This window comes from Leuciscus leuciscus, assembly GCF_965113295.1.
Source record: "Leuciscus leuciscus genome assembly, chromosome: 17".
Taxonomy (NCBI): Eukaryota; Metazoa; Chordata; class Actinopteri; order Cypriniformes; family Leuciscidae; genus Leuciscus; species Leuciscus leuciscus.
The window spans coordinates 25,667,322-25,685,974 of record NC_138741.1 but is presented as its reverse complement, the minus strand read 5'-3'; the positions used below and the strand labels follow the sequence as shown (position 1 = coordinate 25,685,974).

The following is an 18,653-nucleotide window of genomic DNA, read 5'->3' as shown; positions in this document are numbered from 1 at the left end:
AATAAAATGCATGTATTTGAAGGAAAATAAATGTACATTATTGTCTGCAATGAACAAACTATGTTCACCTGTTAAAGACCTCAAGATAGAGGAGACCATGTGCCAAGCATCAAAGCAAGAAGTCCACCCATGTAATATGGATGATTTTATAACACTTTCAACCAATGTAAATTATTCATCTTTATGAATTATCACCCAAGTGGTACAACCATAAATCTTATAATTGTTTGCTATAACTTTACATGTTCCACAATCTTTCCTGTAAACAAAACAAGCAACAAAATTCACAAGTATCAAATTTTATTTATAACATACCTAAAAGGCTATTTACATTTGCATCAATTAGTAGAAACATTTAAAAACTAAACCATCTCTCTTTTGGTGCTCAAGTCCCTCAGTGCCCCTTACTGTAAACGGCATAATTTATCATACAAAATTATTTATCCGAAATTAGATTATTTATTCCAAACATTATCCATTGATTGAAAAACAGCAGGTTGCAGAGCTCTTAAGAAACAAGGAGAGCATAAAACAAAAATGCACATGTAGTGCATTGGGAAATGAGTCCAGTCAAAGAGTCCACAATCAAAGCTTCTTCCTCCTTGTTACAGGTTTAGGAAATATGGCATCCATCATGCGTTTGCGGCGTAGGTTCATCCTCAGCGAAGGGGTTTCTTTCTCTTCGGTTCTAGCTATCGATTCGGCGGGACTAGCGAGGGGAGAAAGAAAACTGATCTCAACCGGAGGCGGAGGTTCTGGGGCAGCTTTTGCTCTGTTAAAAGAAAACTGGAATTAATAAGGGTATGATAATCTAAGACCAGTTAGAACATTCACATGAACTTTAAAAGTTCAGTCTTCATAATTTGTCTTTTTAAACGGTCATGTAAACTCTGAAATTGCAATAGTTCGATATTAGAAAAGTTGGACTAACAGATTTGGATAATGTGATTGTAGCTCATATTTACCAAGTGAATCGGACTACAATTGCACAACAAACAAACAAGGTAGTCTGTATCAATCATCCAACTGCACATCTTATAGTTGATCTCATTTATACTCGGACAGGGAGATTAAGATTGTAGCTTGACTATAGAAAAACCTGTCTTGATCATACTGTGCATGTAAACATCCTTTTTATATCACAATAGCAATAGGACTACATGCAACATGGACAATTCACCTGGTTGTCCTCTTCTTTCTGGGCTTGACAACCTCAGTTTCAACTGCAACATAATCTACAGGGCCATTGTCCTACAACAAAAGACATTTTGAATTTTAAAGTGTGATCCAGCAAATATTAAACAATTGGTTTGGTACTTAGGATGCTGCATACCTCTTTGGATTGAGAATCAGTTTCATCTCCTGAGGCCTTTGTTTGAGGTACAGGAGACAACATTTCTGGAACTTCAACTTCACTTCGTACAGGTCCTTTTCTCCTTGCTATAAAGAAAGGATTTCAGATACATTTAATTGAAGGCACATTAAAGTGTTGTAACTTACTGCAAAGAGAGGCATTACAATATTGCTTACCTCTTGTTCTTTTCAGGTCAGCTATTGGAGTAACTGAATTGCCAACAATTATAGAGTTTTGTTCAGACACTCTGCTCACTCGTGTACGTCTAGCACTTTCAAGTGACTTGCTTGCATGTTCCTGCATTTCGTCAGACACCACCAATTTAGATTCTTCAATGTCTGCATTTTGAGTTTCATTAAGTGCTGCAGATCTAGTGGTTTTTCTCTTGGCATGTATAATTTCAGTTACAACTGGAACACTCTCTTCGCTGGCTTCCTCATTTTTGAGTCGCTCTACAAGAGCATCAGCCTGAAGAGTTTGGGTTTCTACTTCCAAGGGAATCAAATCTGGCATTTCTTTGCCAAGGTCCCCTCCTTGATTCCAGTGCCGGCTTCTCGTAAGGCGCCTAGAAACACTCTGAAGTTGTGCATCATCAATAACAAAGGTTGCATTGTTTGCTTTCTCTGCAGTGCTGGCCACGGTCTTCCTCCTGCTTCTTGGAGGAGTTTTAAAAGGTTGATTTTTAGTTGTGGCATCTTCTGCAGGATCCTGTTGGAAACTTTCTATTGCTAGACCTCGGGTAGACTTGCGAGTAAACCTACTAGGACTACTTTGTGCTTTGGCAGGCTCTATCATCTCCTCTGGGACTTCTTGATGGGTTTCTGGAACTTCAACTATTGGTGCTTGGAGTTTTCTGGTACTCTGTCTGGCCTGTGTTTCGGAGTCATCACTGGGAACGGGGTCAGTGGATAGGGCCTCATCATCATCAACCACTGTGCTCCTGGTTTTTCGGGATCCTTTCCTAGGTGTAGCTTTCTGTGGGGTCTTTCGTGCTGGACTTGCAGGCTTTGATGCTTTCTCCGGAGGCATGTCTTGGTCATTCTCATTAGCGCGCTGTTCTGCATCTGCTTTTCTTGTGCTTCTTCTGGGTGTAACAGGAACTTGACAGTCTTGTAGCTGCTTGCCACTCCTTGTAACACGTCTTGGTGTAGAAGGTACTTGAGAATCCATTTGTTCTTCTTCAGTAAGATCTTTCTCCACATCAAGATTGGGTACAGGGAATGTTACGGTTTTCCTTGTCCTCCGTGACGGGCTGCGCAGCACCTCCTTAGCGTTCTCCAAAATTTCCTCTGTATCTTTTCCAGATCTTTCGACTTTTGTTCTTGCAGGTGACTTGGGTCTTCCTGGCGACTTTGGCCTTCCTGGTGACTTCGGCCTTGCCAATTGTTTCGTCGTGGAAAGTTCCTCAAGTTCTCCAACCATTAAGGGTGTAGTGTCTATTTGGATAGGTTCAGTTATATTGTCTTTTGCAATGTTTGACACCTCTGTGTCCAATGCAGAAACTTCATTAACCTTCCCTAAAAGCTCTTCTGAAAGCAACACATTCTCTGGCGCAGAAGACTCCAATACTTTCCCATGAAGAGGGGAATGCGATTCTTCCTGAACATCAGCAGGACCCAATTCTGGACTTTCACCATTGGAAAGACCTTTTGTTTCTTGAGAAGTTCCTGCTTGTGGTGTGATTATTTGTTCCACTGTCTGGAGGACCTCACCTGGTTGCTCTTCAATTTCCGTGACACCAGTGACAACAGGTTCAATGTCTGATACCAAGTCTTTTACTTCTTCCAATTTGTTGTCTGGAACTTGAACAGTATGATCCAAGATGAAAACCTCAGAGTTAGCTGTAAGCTGATTATCCACATCCTGGGGCTCTTCTGGCCCATGTAGAGGTAGCAAAACTGCATTGTGGTCCAACTCCGAAGCGTCAGGCAGTTCCTCCACATCTGGATCAAGCATAAGCGTGAAGCCGTCCGAGTCTTCTGGCTGTGTACCATCCGGTGCACTGCTGAGGGTCTCTAAAGTGCCTCCATCTAGAATATGTGTTTGCTGTTCCTCAGCCAGCTCTACAGGCACCAGGAGAGTGGTGGATGCCTTAAGCTCAGTATAACACATAGCATCTTCCTCATCTAGATCTGCAGTGCCAAGGCCAACCATTACCCCTTCACCCTCTGGCATGTCAGTGTCTAGAACCTGCAGAACAAAAAGCCAGAATGGTAGAATGAATCTGTGTACAACACATTTCAACATTAATAGTACGAACACTATCACAGGTATAGTAACCAGGTGCAACATTTTCAGTGCTAATCATAGTTGCTCTACAAACGTGACAAGACATTCTGTAAATTATTCATCTGTAATCATTACAAGCACAAGTTATACTTTCTGCTCAACACGCTAGTTGTGTCTTCTTAATTTAATACATGTTAACTAACCACATAACATGTATTATACCATAGTTGTATATTACTGCCATATGGACATTACTTTGACAATCTCTAGCTGATAACTGAATGTTTCCTAATTATAACATTGAAAAGTATTTTCTGCAAAGCTGCTTTGAAGCATGTATTGTGAAAAGCGCTATACAAATAGGCTCATTTAGCTTGATATGCAAAATGCTAAATGAAACTTGTCACATTTTACCTGGTTAGGACAGTGCATGAGATTTGTTTTAACAACAAAATAAGGCTTCAATGGTGCACTCACTTTTAGTTCTGCCTCAGGTGTGACCAGTGACAGCACTGCATTGGCTTGATCCTGGAGGTACTGCTCATTTGGTGGAAGTTCCTCCATGTAAAAGGCAGGAGAAGGCTGGTGGTTACTCCTGCCATTACCCTTTACCTCTTTTATAATCTCAACCTCACTTCCTGAGTCCTCCACCTTCTCATCTCCAGAGTCCTCTTCATCCTCTGAAGATTCGGCACTGGTAAGCTCATCAGTGTCATTTAAGCTAACTACAGCTATAGGAAAAATTGAGATTACATTTAAATTATTACAATGTTATTTAAAGACATTATCTGTCTAAAATGCTGAATTGACATGTAATTACATCTGGACTCTGAGGTAGCAGATTCTGATGTCTGGGTTTTCAAAACGGCTGCATTCTCTTCAGTGGGCTGAACTTCCTTAATGTCACAAGCTGTTTCACTATAGGGTGTACACAGCACAAACAAAAGTTACGAAAGGCAAAATGGCAAGACATGTGAAACATATGCAATGCAGCACACCAGAAACATGATAGACAAGTACCTTTTGAGAGATTCCTCTGAGACTTTCCTAATACTGGACCGGGTCAAAGATGGAGAATGATCTGGGCCAAATAAATGCTGTTCCACAAAGGCATCCAAATCTACAATATAAATGTTTAGACATTTATTTCCTACCAGTTATTATCTTTCATTACAGAAAACAGGAGTTACAGTACCATTAAAAAAAATGTGGGGTTGGTAAGATTTTTTTATTTGAAAAGTCTCTTATGCTCAACAAGGCTGTATTGTTTAAAAAAAGTAGTAATATTTCAAAATATTATGATTTAAAATATATATTTTCTATTTAAAAACATTTACTCATGTGATAACAAAGCTGAATTTTCAGCAGCCCAATAAACTTATTTTCAATGTTATAAACAGTTGTTTATTTGTGTGTGTAAACTGAGGTTTTTTTTAGGACTCTTTGATGAATGGAAATAAAATAAAATATAGATATTTTTTAACCTTATTTGTTCACTAGTCTGTCACTTTTGATAAATTTAACAAAACAAAAATAGCATTTAATAAAAACTTACTGACCCCAAGCTTTTGAATAGTATTGTGTGTTAAGGAATAAATACTTTTTTTTTTTTTTAACTACCTGAGGTTTCCATAGATTCCTCTACACATTCTTCATTGATCTCAGGTTCACCAGTCATTTGTTCATGGTTCACCAACTCGACCACTGGAATCTCAGACACAGAGGCCTCACAAATCAGTTCTTCTGGTACGGTCTCTGATACCTTGGTGACAGCTGGTTCACTAACAGTATCATTTTCTTCCATGGACTGGTTTACAGGCTCTAAAGTAGGAGGAACACTGAGAGCTTCAACAAAAATCGAGGACGTGTTCAATGACTCTTCAGCATCGGTTGGTTCCTGGATCTCTGGATACTCTAAAATCTCAGTTAAAGAGTCTAAGCTTGGTTCCTGAACTGGAAGAACAAGCTCTGGTTCCATAACCACATCTGGTTTGAGAACCTGAGCCTCTGAAGTTTCCTTAAGCTGCTCCTCAGTTCCTTCCCTCACAAGATCTTTCTCAATATTAACATGCACCTCAAGCAGCTCAATCTCATGGCCTTCCTGTGTGTCTGATGGGCTCTCTCCACTGGACAAGTCTTCCTTGGTATCATTTTCCTGAGCTAAATTGAACTCTTTCTCAGGCAATGCAACAGAGGGTAGGCCTAATTCTGAAGTCGTTTTGTGTTCTACAGGAGGCATATGTTCCTCTGAAGTGTTTGGAAGTCTTATGGTGACCTCCCGATCCATACTGTTGTTCGCTTGATGTTCTTTCAGAGTTGCCATAGGATCCTCAGGAGCATCATGGAACTCAAGAGTGGTATCGGATTGATTGGATATGAGACTTGCTTCTTGCCCCAGACTAGGCCGTTGCAAAAGAGTGGGAAGCACTTGTGTGGACTCCGCTGCAGGGATCTCTTTGACAGAGGAGCCACTCTCAGATTCTACATCAGGATTCTCTTTCTCTTCAGACGAGGGCATGTTCGTCCTCTTTAGATCTGCTACTTCCTCTTCAGCATCTGAATGGTCACTCCAGGCATCACTGATTGTTTTAAGAGGTGGGGAAGATCTCTTAGGTGTATTGAGCTCCCTGTTAATCGCAATCTGTAAAGAATCACAATGATATTACCACTGCAAAAATCTGTTCGATTTTCATTAAGTCTTATTACTATGGCCGTTAAACTTAACATTTGATTTTAGATGTGGGAAAAGCGTTACCCCATTGTTCCAGTGGACAGAGCTCTTGGGAACTTCTGGAGAATCAGCCTCCTCTATGAAGGTAATACGGCTCTCTTTGGGGCGGAGAGGAGGAGTGATTGATCTGCCGGGGGATGCAGAAGGGGTGGCCACAGGAGTGGGACGTAAGCTGCTCCTCAGAATAGACTGTGGAGTGAAGGCTGAGAAAACCGGGCCTGACGCCAAGGCTCGAGCTCTCTAAAATCAAAAAGTTTATGAGTTATGACATTTCTTAAAACACTTTAGGAAGTACATACAGAATGTTGAATCTGAAGACAAACATTTCAGTGAGGTTTTGTGCAATGTTTTAAAACCATAGGGTCTCACCTTAACCACTTGAGGAGTTTGCAGCAAACTGAGCTCAGGAGCATTGCTGACGCTCTTTGGGCCAGCCCACGAGGTAATAGACCTTGTAGGAGTGCAAGGCAAATTTGAGCTCTCTGGAGAATTCTGGGAAGATGGCTGCACAACTAAATCCAGAAGCCTGGTGACAAAGCAAGGGAAATGTTACCATCCACCTTTTTTTGCAATTTGGAAGTAAGCTATTTTCTTTTTCCAATTCATTAGCCGCTATATGCAAACAAGTAAAAAGTACAATAAAAGGTAAAGACACTGGAGACTTTGAACATTTAAGTTACAAATGGCCTTGCTCACTTTAACGTTAAAAATAAGGTGGACAGTGTCTTTTGATATGTAAATGTATCCCAAGAAACAACACAATAAAACCAGTATTTGTCTTTTACCTAGACATTCGTTTGGTTAGCATGTTGATGGGAGTTCCTACAAAAGCCTCGGGTAGATTTGGGGAGGAAGGGTATAGGCTAGGCACTTGCTTCTCTGACTCTTTGGGGCTGAACAGGAAATCCAACAAAACATTCAGTGCAGAACAGGATTTAAAATGAAAACATTTCATAACTTACAAATGGAAAAAATGAAAGCTGGGAAAAACTATTTAGTATAGTACCTTTTGAAAGGAGATGACTCAGGCATGGTGTTTTTGCCAGCCCACACTTCCTCTATCTTTGAGAGGACATTACTGATAAAGGCTGCTCTGGTCATCACATTTTCAGAGGCTGAACGTTTAGCAACAGTTGACAGAGGCTGGGGTCTTTTAACTAGTGGTGAGAGAAGAGAAGAGCATATTTAAGGTCAATTGCTAACAACAACTGTCAAGTTCTTACACTTGCGTCCCAGTGAGGATGACCATCATCGATACCTTCTCTGTGAATCGTAGCAGGGTGTTGATACGGTTTTGCTCGTTCAATGGCTAATTTCCGTTGAACCCGAGGAAGAACCTTCCCATACTGATTGAGAATGGAGTTCCTTGTGTTTGACCTTTCCTTCATTTTAGGATCCCTGTCAGCCTGAATAATAAAAAATATATATATATTATTTGTAAACGAAATATAAATTAATATGATAAAAGTTTCATTAACTGATGAAAATGAAATATGTAGATTATAATATGAAATTGAACATACTGCTAGGTTCAATTTGAGGGTCTGGTTGAGTTGAAGGGCAGGCACATAATTTGCCTGCTGGAGGTAGTGGACCATGAGAAGCTCCCGATTCTGGAAACCTCCGGTGGTTTGAAGGAACCGCTCCAAACACTCCTGCACATTTGAATTAAAGTTTTATAACAAAAGTGCTAATCCTTCTGTTCAAAAGTTTGGGGTTGGTAAGATATTATTTTAAAAAAAAAATGTTTTAAGTCTCTTATGCGTCAAATGCAGTAAAAACAGTAATACTGTAAGATATCATTACAATTTAAAATAACTTCACATTTTAAATTATATTAAAATAGAAATGTATTCCTGTGATGGCAAAGCCGCCATCACTCCAGTCATCAGCCTCAAATGATCCTTCAGACATCATTCTAATATGCTGATTTGGTGCTTAAGAAACATTTCCTATTGTTGAAAACAGTTGCTTAATATTTTTATGAAAATACATTTTGTTCAAGAATCTCTGAGTAGAATGTTTAAAAGAACAGCTTTGATTTAAAAATAGACAAAGTTTGTGTCCTTGCTGAATAAAAGTATTTATTTTGCATTCTAACAGCCATTAAATAATGTGTGTTGTAGAGATTTACACACCTGTTCTACAAGTCCAAGGGGCAGCTTCAGCAGCTCTTTCATAAGTCCCAGCTCCTGACAGGTCTCAAAGAGAAACCTCATCATCTCTTCCATGTTCAGTTTATTACAGTGCTGCCTTAGCAAAGCCCAGGCCTCCACAATACACCTGGCCAGCCAAAAACAAACCAAAAGTAAGAGTCTAGCAAATACAACTAAACTCACCCTAAGCTGACATATTAATTACATGGTAACACTACACTCATACCTGTTATAAAGCAGGACAGAGAGGCAAAGCTTGGCTTGGTTGGTAGTGCACATGGGAGGCTTCATCACATGCAGGTAGCGCAGGGCGATACTGTGCTTCTGCTGGCACATCAAAGCCTGCAGGACACGCTCATGCTGCCAGCTCCACAGAGAGTGACTGGTGGCTGGGTGCAACAGCAGCTCCAGAGAGCTCTGGAGAGATGAAAACCATTCAATACAAATTATTCATGAAGTATCATGTTGCACCTCTGGCATTCACACAAAATACACTAAGAGTAGTGTTTAAACTGATATAGTTCACACCATTTATAATTCAAGCCAAAAATGTAAGTTTCTTTTAAAAATACTAGCAAAAGAGTATAAATGAGAAAGTTCTGTTTTTTTATACCTCATGATCATGATGATCTAGCAACCACAGGCCTTGTACCAGTTTCACTAACCCAATGGGAATAGCAAACGCTGTGGGAAAAGACTCCACTGATGCCCCACTTTTATTGGGAAATGAGTACATCACATCCAGCAGCAAGTAAATAACCTAAGAGCCTGAGTCAAGGAATAATCTTTTAGAACCAGCAGCAAAAAGCACAATATTTATGGCAACTTTGGCAAGCATAGAATGTACTAAAGAAACCACAAAAGGATACAATAGCATGTTTGGCAGATTCTTCAATGTTTTCCAGGAGGTAAATATCCAGCAACGCCTATACCAGGGACATACAAAAAAAAAAAACTGAAAATTCAGCACAGCTGAGCACAATGTTGTTTAAACACATTATCTTCTTAAAGTCTTAACTTACATGAAGTGATGGGGGTGGATAGTGTCCTGTTCCACCCTCATCCCTTTTCCAAAGTTCAGTAAGGCGTTCCCCACACTGACTCACAAGCCCATCAATCAGGAGGCAGTCTGCACACCATTTGTCCCTATGGGAAGAAAATGATTGTTTTATGCCTTATTACACCGATACAATTTGAATTAATGAGTAAGAATGTTTATATTACATTATATGATTACTATTATAAAAAAATAAAAAAAATGGTGCTTCAGAAATTCAGCAACATACTTGGCCAGTCTCCTCAGCTCCTCCCTCTGGCCGACGTAGTAATTCTTTATAATTGAATGACTGTAAAAGGGCCTTGATATCTGCAGCACATCATCATCATCTGTTGACAGAAGAACACAGAGTTCATCATATGCAATGCACAGATTTGTTTAAAATCACAGAGAGTCTAAGCAAAGCTTTGGAGAAGATCATACCAGAACCCTCTGGAAGAAGACCAGTCCGGCAGAACCACAAAACCACTTGAGCATACTGGGAGATCAAGCTAGACACCATGCATTTGTTCATGAGTCCAATTAACCCTGCAGGTAATAAAACAAATAAAAAGAGTCAGTCATTCTAGTGATTTTCAACTTCACATATACCAGTGTGAAGGCATAGTATAATCGGACACCTTTCTGTGTGAGCTCCTGAGCCTCATTTAGCAAACAGTGGAAAATGGTGCTGAGGTTTGCCAGCAAGCGCTGACTGTGCTGTAGCAGCTGCAGTGTCTGGGGATCTGTGAAGTTTGCGAAGCTGTCAAATAGCGGAGCACCTGGATGTATAGAAAGCACACGATCAGAATGCTGTTAAATTTGCAGTACAACCATATTGAGAGAAATGTGTGTAGGAAACTCACATATTTCATCCAGTTCTTCTTTGGTGTGCACAACTTTATTCCAGGCCCACTCCAGGATATAGCGCAGATTGATGGCTGACCCTGGTTGCTCTGCGTGCAGAAATGTGGCAAAGGAAATAGTTTACTATTCAAAAGTTCGGGTCAGTATGTTTTTTTTTAAGAAATAAATACTTCTAATCAGCAAGGATGCACTGTATTGATCAAAAGTGATATTTATAACATCCCAAAATATTTCCATTTCAAATAAATGCTGTTATTTAGAATTCTCCATTCAAAGAATCCTGGAAAAAGTATTTTACAAAAATTTTTTTATAAAAATATAAACGCAGCACAACGATTTAAGCTTAATAATAAAAATATTAAGAAATGTTTGAGCAGAATATCAGCATATTTCTGAAGGATCATGTGACACTGAAGACTGGAGTAATGGCGGCTGAAAATTCTGCTTCGCCCACACAAATTCAATTTTGAAATATATTAACAGTTATTTAATCGTAATAATAATAATTAATCGTAATAATAATAATAATTGCGTTTACAGTATACCGGCAGTGTAACCAGTGATGAAACAAGTTTTGAATAGATTACGAAAGCCTTACTTCTCCCATCCTCACCTTCAGTGGTCCACTGTTTAATACAGCCAGTTATGAGTCCCAATGAGCTTGTCTCCACAGCAGTGCACAAAATGGCATCAAGCTGCTCTTCCTGAATTCAAATCACAAGGCATTCAATTAAAAACGTGCATCACAGCTATAAATAACCATTCTGATACCAGCAGTACTACATGTGGATGAAGTCTATTTAGTCAATCAGACTAGTGTAGTTATTCCTGAAATATGTTTAATAAAGGGTGCGTTACCTGTGAGAGGCTGGAGGGCTGGACATCAGCCAGACGAGAGGACAGGAGGCCAGACATGAGACAGCGCGAGTATCCATTAGAAATGCTGTCACCCAAACTTGGTGCCACCTTCTTTAAATAGCTCAGGGTCTGAGAGTAAACAGTAAGAGTTTAATGCACCAGATTAATAAAGACTCAGCATTGAGTAGTAAACAGTGGGCCAAAATCTAACCTCTTTCTGATAGCCAGAGCAAGTAAAGTGCACAATTCCAGCATTAAGCAAACAACTTCCATCTAGATAAAATAGAAAAAAAGTTAAAGATTATTAAATATTTAATGGAGTTACACAACACATCCATTATATATGCAAAAACTGTATATGAAATAAACATGTCTTGCCAAAGTTGTAGGTGGTGGGATTGAAGAACTGTTCTGGTGGAGGGCAGGTGTAGGGCAGACCCCTGCTTAGACTGCGCTCATGAATCAGGATGTCCAACAGAGAACAGGAAGCTGTAATCTCAATCACAGAGTCAAGAGACCACACTGCCAGATATGGACAGTTCCGTAAAGATTCGCCCGCTCTGGACAGTTAAAGAGAAAAGGAATTCAATCCAAGCTGCATGGGTTTATATGTGGCAATATGCACTTGAGTTGCATGTCCCTTGCAACATATCGGACTGCCTTTACACTTATCTTTTACTCTAAGCATACTCACCTCAATGAATCTGGCATCTGAGCGTGGTACCATCTGTTAATGTCAAAAACACCTACGAAGGTCGACGGTTGGCCTTGTCCATACGATTTAACTTGCCAGCTGAAAACCGACACACTTGTATCAGGAGATGCCACTAAAGAAAGAGAAAAACAAATGTTATCGAAAATTTATGTCAAATCAATCACTCTGCAAAGAATACGGCTTTGGACATGCAAAAGCACCTTCATTCATGCTGTCATCCCGATCAGGGTGATGGCGAAACTTTTCTATGGTCTGACAGCTGATCAAACGGGTATTGGTGGCCTGAGCTCTCAGAGGAAACGCTGTACCGTTCAAGTCCTGACTGTAACGCTCCTCACAATACTCTAGACCCTGAGAGTCAAAACATCACACACAAAATGAATCATTTTTGGCAAAAACATTGTATATGGATATAAAGACAGTGCAACATTCAAATAAATCTATGAAAATGTAGAATCGTACACAACTCTGTACCTCATAAATAATTTTCCCTGAAGCCAAGCACTTTCTCTCCCCAAAGGCCAGTTGTAATAAATGGAGGCTGACCACATCCCCCTCCCTGCAAAGACAAAATATGCCAAAAAATCAGAACAAAGTCAAAACAATCAGATGATGATGTCGATAGAAGCACATGAAACGGCAAACTTACTGATCCTGTGCAGACTGCACTGCCCACAAATAGCAGCAGTTCCGAGGGTCATTTTCTGGCTCCTGGAAGGTAAATGCATAGACAGGCACTCTGCCACCCTCTAGCTGGGAGTGATATCTGGAGAGCAGGAGGACACGTTCAGAAACAAATTCACTGGTGCAGCAATACATTAAAGTCAGGTTGAAACGGTGGTAGTGACATATCTTTTCTTCCCTTTCATTACGTACATCCAAGCGAAACTGATTATCAAAGATAGATTTCATGTAGTGGTCGACCGACACAGATTTTTTGATGGCCGATGCCCAGATCTTACATACAGCGAAAATTACATAAATATGAGTTTGAAATAAAGGATTTGAAGTTTATCAATCATGCATCTCCAGTGAAGCTGAACTCTCCTGTCCGCATCTACAAATGCACACTCAGATGTTACAGCTGGATTCGACCAAGTCTGCAAGGTTTGTGAAATTAAATGTTTATTTGACACTCCAAGATTTAAGATATATATATATGCGTATTTTCACTGAATGCTGACGGTAAATGAGAAAGTATCAGTGTTTGCCTTTCTATTTATAAAACCAAATATTATAATGCTTTTCGGTATAATGTTTACTTTTTTATTGTTTAATAGTTCTAATAACGTAAACTAATAAAGTTGGAGAATGGAAGCGTTGTGTGCTCAGGAGCTGGCGTTCTCAGCATCATCAAATTAAAAGACAAGCGCGCCGTCAAATAAAAGTCTCGCTTTTGAAATCATTGGCCAAACAGAAAACCTTGTCAGTCGATGCCGACATTTCGGCCATGGCGATATATTGGTTGACCGCTAATTTCATGCCTCTTTTAATATACCAAAACAACCAAAATAAAAGTCAAGTCAAGCTTGTTTTAAGTCTTTCGCTCACTCTTTTTTGAGGGTCTTCAGGTTCCAGAGCTGCAGGTTGCCATCTGAGAAGCCGACAGCGAGCTGGTTGGTGCGTTGGATGTACTGCAGGGCTGTTGCTCCAGTCCCTGTGGGGCTGCTGAGCTGCAGACACAGGTGTCTACCCTGCTGCGTCACACCCTCCCTTAACCGAGGGATCTCAGACGGAGACTTATTGACCACCTCCAGATCTGTAGCCAAAGCAAATTAATATGGTTTGAGATTATGAAAAGGTTAGAATCTTTTTATCTTACTACTACTACAGTAAAAAGCAAACTAAAGTGTAGCTCCAACCCCAATTAAACACACCTGAACCAGTTAATCAAGGTCTTACTGGGCATTCTAGAACCTTCCAGACAGGTGTGTTGAGACAAGTTGGAGCTAAACTCTACATGACAGTATGACAGGCTATTCAGGACTGAGTTTGGACACCCTTGAACTAAACCATTATAGTTTTTGTGAAAGCGTGAAAAGCGCAACATGAAAGCGCAAAAAAAAGTGTCCCACCTGAAGCCTCCAGTTCACTCTGACTACAGGACAGGTCATCCAGACAGAGGTCAACCAGCAGAACGTGACCGACGTCCGTTACCACTGCAGCCACACCGAAGAACCAGCGCAGACTCTGATGTAGATGCTGTGTGCTAGCACTGGCCCCTCCGTAGCTAACCAGGGGCTCAATGGCTGTGATCTGTGGAAGAAGCAGATGTTCTATTCAATCACTTGATCATTCACAGTAGGGTCATTAAAGAAAAGAAAGAAACATTATGACATTTTTGAAAAGTAAATTTTATAATAAAAGGATTCTGCAACACAACCCTGTTTACACTCATTCAGGGTTATTATTTAACAAAAACTTGAAGAAAAAAATTTAAACATTTTTGCTACTTAAATTATATAAATAAAAATAAATTTTATTTCAACATTTCTGCAACTGGTGGCAAGTCAACATTTTCATTTAGTTTAGTTAAACTAAAGTAACTCAAATTGAAGTCAGTCAATAAAAACTCTAGAAATATATTTTAAAAAAATAAAGATGACAAAAACACAACAAAATTACTAAAACTAACTAAAAATAAAAATAAAATGGAAAATATACAAATAAAAACTATAACAGTATGTCAATGATACTAATATAATTGCACTCACTCTGCCTGGGATGACCACAGCCTTGACAACACGGGAGATACCAAGATCATACAGACACAACATGCTGCCCTCTGCTTCCTCCAAACCAATGAGCAGCCCTGTCCGCTTCAGCCAGCAGAAGTCCCGCACAGACAACACTGTGGGCTGGTGCTCTGACACCCCGCTGAAGCGGTAGGCGGAGAAACGCTCTCCAGAAATGGCATGGACGACCTCCAATTGAGGTCCGCAGGCAAGCCAGCACAGTCCACTTTTCCCTGTACACACAAAATAAGAGATGTCAGTGAAACAAAAGGAAAATTCAATACATCTCATATTAAATGAATGCTACTAAATTCTAGTTAAGATAAATGAATGCTACTAAATTCTAGTTATGATAATGTAATTAATAATTCCATTATTGGTTAAATCATCCTCAACCTGAAATGCGTGTCTTGTGATCATCAAGACAGTGTAAAACAACTCACCAACAGAAAATCTCCCATGCAGCACAGAGTCGAGTGTAACTTCATCCTCCCCCAGAGCGTCTATCGTTACCTCTGGAAAGCGCAGCAAGCTGCTGGTGACTTGGGCTGCCAGGTCACGCATGCTTACTAGAGAGAGAACACGTGCGAAAAGTCAATCTGCCAGCCCCGAAACATCAGGATTAAAATATAATTCAATAAATGGAACAAAAACAGAATGTGTTTTAGCCTGGGACAAAAATCATGTTCAAATAACACTCGAAACATAATGGACAAAGAACCCCCTGCATTAACAGCAGATGTCAGCTCTTTTGGGCCTCCAATGGAGCAGTTGTCCAGCGCACTTGTGTTTCCTCCAAACATACAATCAAATCGTGATCAAGTGGTGGGACATAAGATGAGCTTATAGTCAGAGCCAGGGGGGAATAAACCCCTACCAAAATGTCAAAATAAAATGCAACTAACTAACCATGTATTTGTGCATAGTTAGGATAAATTAAAAAGCTGTACACCCAATCAAACGCTTTTTACCTGAATATAATAAAAAAAATTATCTGAATGTTATCTGTTATTATTGTTAACTAAAGCCGGACGGGACTGGTTTATAAGGGGGATGTTAGAAAATCGTGTTTCAGACGTATTTTGCGATTTTAATCCCGTCTGAATCTGCCAAGTCTGTGTTTTTCTCATACAAACTCTGTAAAATACCAGAACAAATTACCTACTTTTTTTCAGCGGTCCTCCGAGAAATCTAATCCCGTCCGAATGCGAATGTCTGTGATTGCAACACTTCTCGTGTTTTTTGACCTACTGTTTACGCACCAATCTTCAGCATGCTTTCATTTCAATATGGATGGTATTCGACAAAATTTTTTTTATAATAAAATTAATAAATAGAGCCAGATCCAAATCGCAGAAACTGCGAAGACTTACCTATTTTAATATCAGTGTCAGGTAAGATACGATGCTGGACTAGATTTTACTGCTCACTTATGTGGGTTTATTATAAGCAGCCACTTCAGTTGACTTAAACATGGCTTTTATAATAAATTAAAATAAGAATAAATAATACGTAATACAGCACAGCACATGACCTTCTGTAATGGCAACATCTAGAAAACACACTCCCACCTCTGTAATAAACACGAAGATGTTAGTCTGCAGAATCTTTCATTTTAGTATCGGTACATCAAATCAAAAGTTGAGTGATAAAAATTGTAACTCAAACATAATTTAGAAAACTTGTCCCGTCCGAGTAGGGCTTAAAACGAAAACTATTAGAAACTGTGTTGGTCATTGAAATGCAGCTGAAATGGAATAAAATATATTTATTAGTTAAAAAAAAAACATAACTTAAACCTTTACGAAAGTTTTAAATGTTGCCTTAGCAACTAACTGAAATAAGATGAAGAACTAATTAAAAAATAATAATAATTAAAGCAACATAGAAAAAAACAAAAACTAACAAAAATGACATGAGAACATAACTAAATTACAAAAACTTAAACTAAAATGAAAACTGAAAATATAAAAAAGGACAATTCAAAATATAAATATATTAGCAGTATATAAATAATACTAAAAAGCTCTGTTTGGTAGAAAGCAACCAACATGGACAGGACTTCATTCTCAAAAACAATGAACAAAACTATAATCAAGGAAAAAGAAAATAAATACATTTCATTAATAAATAAAAACAAACATTGTTTGTACCAAACAAAATGAATTCCGTGCAATGAATTGTTCATGATACATTTGGAAAATAAACAGAAAATCCTTTCAAAGTTTATGGTAATACTCAGTCATAGGCCTATATTTTAAAGTTTGGTTTTAAAGACTTGTGTTTGTTATCATTTAGCCTAGCTTGTTTTCGAAGTAAAAAGCAAAATCGCTAGATAATACTCTAATTAAACTGGTATTAATGCATTACTATGAATTTGTATAAAAAATTAATAAAAATAAAAACCACAACAAAAAAAAAACGTAGGCTAATTATTAGGACGTGTGCTTGATCCTCCTAGTTTAGACGCCAAGATGTTTACATAGCTTTTATGTTTACCAGCTTCAAGACATGTGGCATTGGCATAGTCATGATAACACTATCTAGAAAAAAAACCCACACTGAAAGTCTGTATGTCTACTAGACTAGGAAAAGATATTCCAGAAGGACAGCTATAGTACTCTAGTGAAAGTATAGGGATGGAGATGACATGGTTAAAAAAGACAACATTTTAAACCTCTTAAAAGCACATTTGATGATGATCTTGTGAAGATATTATAAAATTAAATAACGGCTGTTTGCTTACAGTCTGGGTCGGTTAAAGTTAAAAACCCTTGACTCATGCAACAGTGCCCCCTGGAAAAGGATGGTCATCTAATGAAAACACAGATACAGCCTATAGGACTCATCCATGTGCCCGCGCAGAATACATGTCCCACCCATGCGTGAGACTCACATGGCGAAACCGCGACCTCAAATCCAGCTCTATTCAATACTTAATCCTAATACAAGTCAATACTAGACCAAGTACACTAAAACTGGTATCTGCAGCCATATATGTTCCTTTATATTACGATAAACTGGACGTTATGCTTTGTCATTACGCGCACTGCCACTTTAAAATCTTGGCAGCCAACTCATCCAAGTAAATTCAAATACATTCAAATTAGAGCCGACAAATACTGCTGTCTTCGCCAGACAAAATAAAAGTGTCCATTCAGAGCTGGTTTACATAAAACGTTCATTTTGCATGGTCTGAAAAATAGCCTTTGCTGGAAAGTTTCTGTTCTGTCAACCACGGCACGCTAGCAACGAAATGCTACTGTTAACGGCAACACATAACACGCGTAAAAACAAACAAAATATTCAAATTTCAACGACGACGGGGCATTAATGAATTGAAAAGGCTTACTGCGATGTGTAATAAAGCATGCGTCTCGTAAATAGCCGTGTTGTTTGCGTAAATTGAGCCCACGCAGTTACCATGAGCCCTTCAGGTTAGCCGCACATGCTAACGGTAGCTAACGGTCACAATTCGAGACTAACGTTACCTCACAACCGCTTTTAACACTAAAGCAGCCACTTAAATGACTGTTAAACCGGCTTGAGTCGCATAAACACGTACAATGCTACAGAATATCCAAATATGACATAGCTGCTATATCGCTGAAAGAAATCCCAGACAACAGCGTTGTACCTGCGCGCTGATGACGGCCCTCAAGAAGACTGGATATACTTCAAACACGACTTTCGTGGCAACTCTTTTCCGGTCATAATCCGGATTCAGTTCGTACGGATAAACTCTCGTAGTCTAGTTGTGTTGAACTTTAAAGCAGTGGCAAAGAGAAAACTTAAATTCCAGTGACTTCAGTGCAAAACGTTATAACTGCCGACTACTGCTGCTTGAACGCAGGCGCCATTTCCACAGCGCTGCAGAACGACTACTGCGCATTCATCTGCTTCAGCCAAATCCCGCGCCACAAATAGTATCGCGAGATCTTAAGCAGCTGCCCTTGACCACGGAAATTACAA

General features: G+C 39.3%; 1 protein-coding gene across 1 annotated transcript; it reads right to left on the bottom strand.

Moving 5' to 3' along the window:
• Positions 1 to 283: 283 nt before the first annotated feature.
• On the bottom strand, positions 284 to 18,571 carry ahctf1 (AT hook containing transcription factor 1). The gene is made up of 36 exons (XM_082142258.1): positions 18,319 to 18,571; positions 15,125 to 15,250; positions 14,661 to 14,914; positions 14,022 to 14,202; positions 13,498 to 13,705; positions 12,596 to 12,712; positions 12,421 to 12,505; positions 12,147 to 12,297; positions 11,926 to 12,058; positions 11,610 to 11,791; positions 11,443 to 11,504; positions 11,232 to 11,360; positions 10,987 to 11,077; positions 10,373 to 10,462; positions 10,148 to 10,288; positions 9,951 to 10,055; positions 9,757 to 9,856; positions 9,493 to 9,616; positions 9,340 to 9,396; positions 9,084 to 9,230; positions 8,697 to 8,887; positions 8,453 to 8,597; positions 7,838 to 7,969; positions 7,573 to 7,720; positions 7,321 to 7,471; positions 7,100 to 7,207; positions 6,684 to 6,840; positions 6,339 to 6,554; positions 5,204 to 6,224; positions 4,604 to 4,703; positions 4,404 to 4,501; positions 4,061 to 4,314; positions 1,531 to 3,544; positions 1,334 to 1,440; positions 1,181 to 1,251; positions 284 to 772 (listed from the first exon to the last, which is right to left on the bottom strand). The coding sequence occupies exons 2-36, from the start codon at positions 15,243 to 15,245 to the stop codon at positions 586 to 588; spliced, it is 7,578 nt and encodes a 2,525-aa protein (XP_081998384.1). The 5' UTR covers positions 15,246 to 15,250; positions 18,319 to 18,571; the 3' UTR covers positions 284 to 585.
• Positions 18,572 to 18,653: the final 82 nt, after the last annotated feature.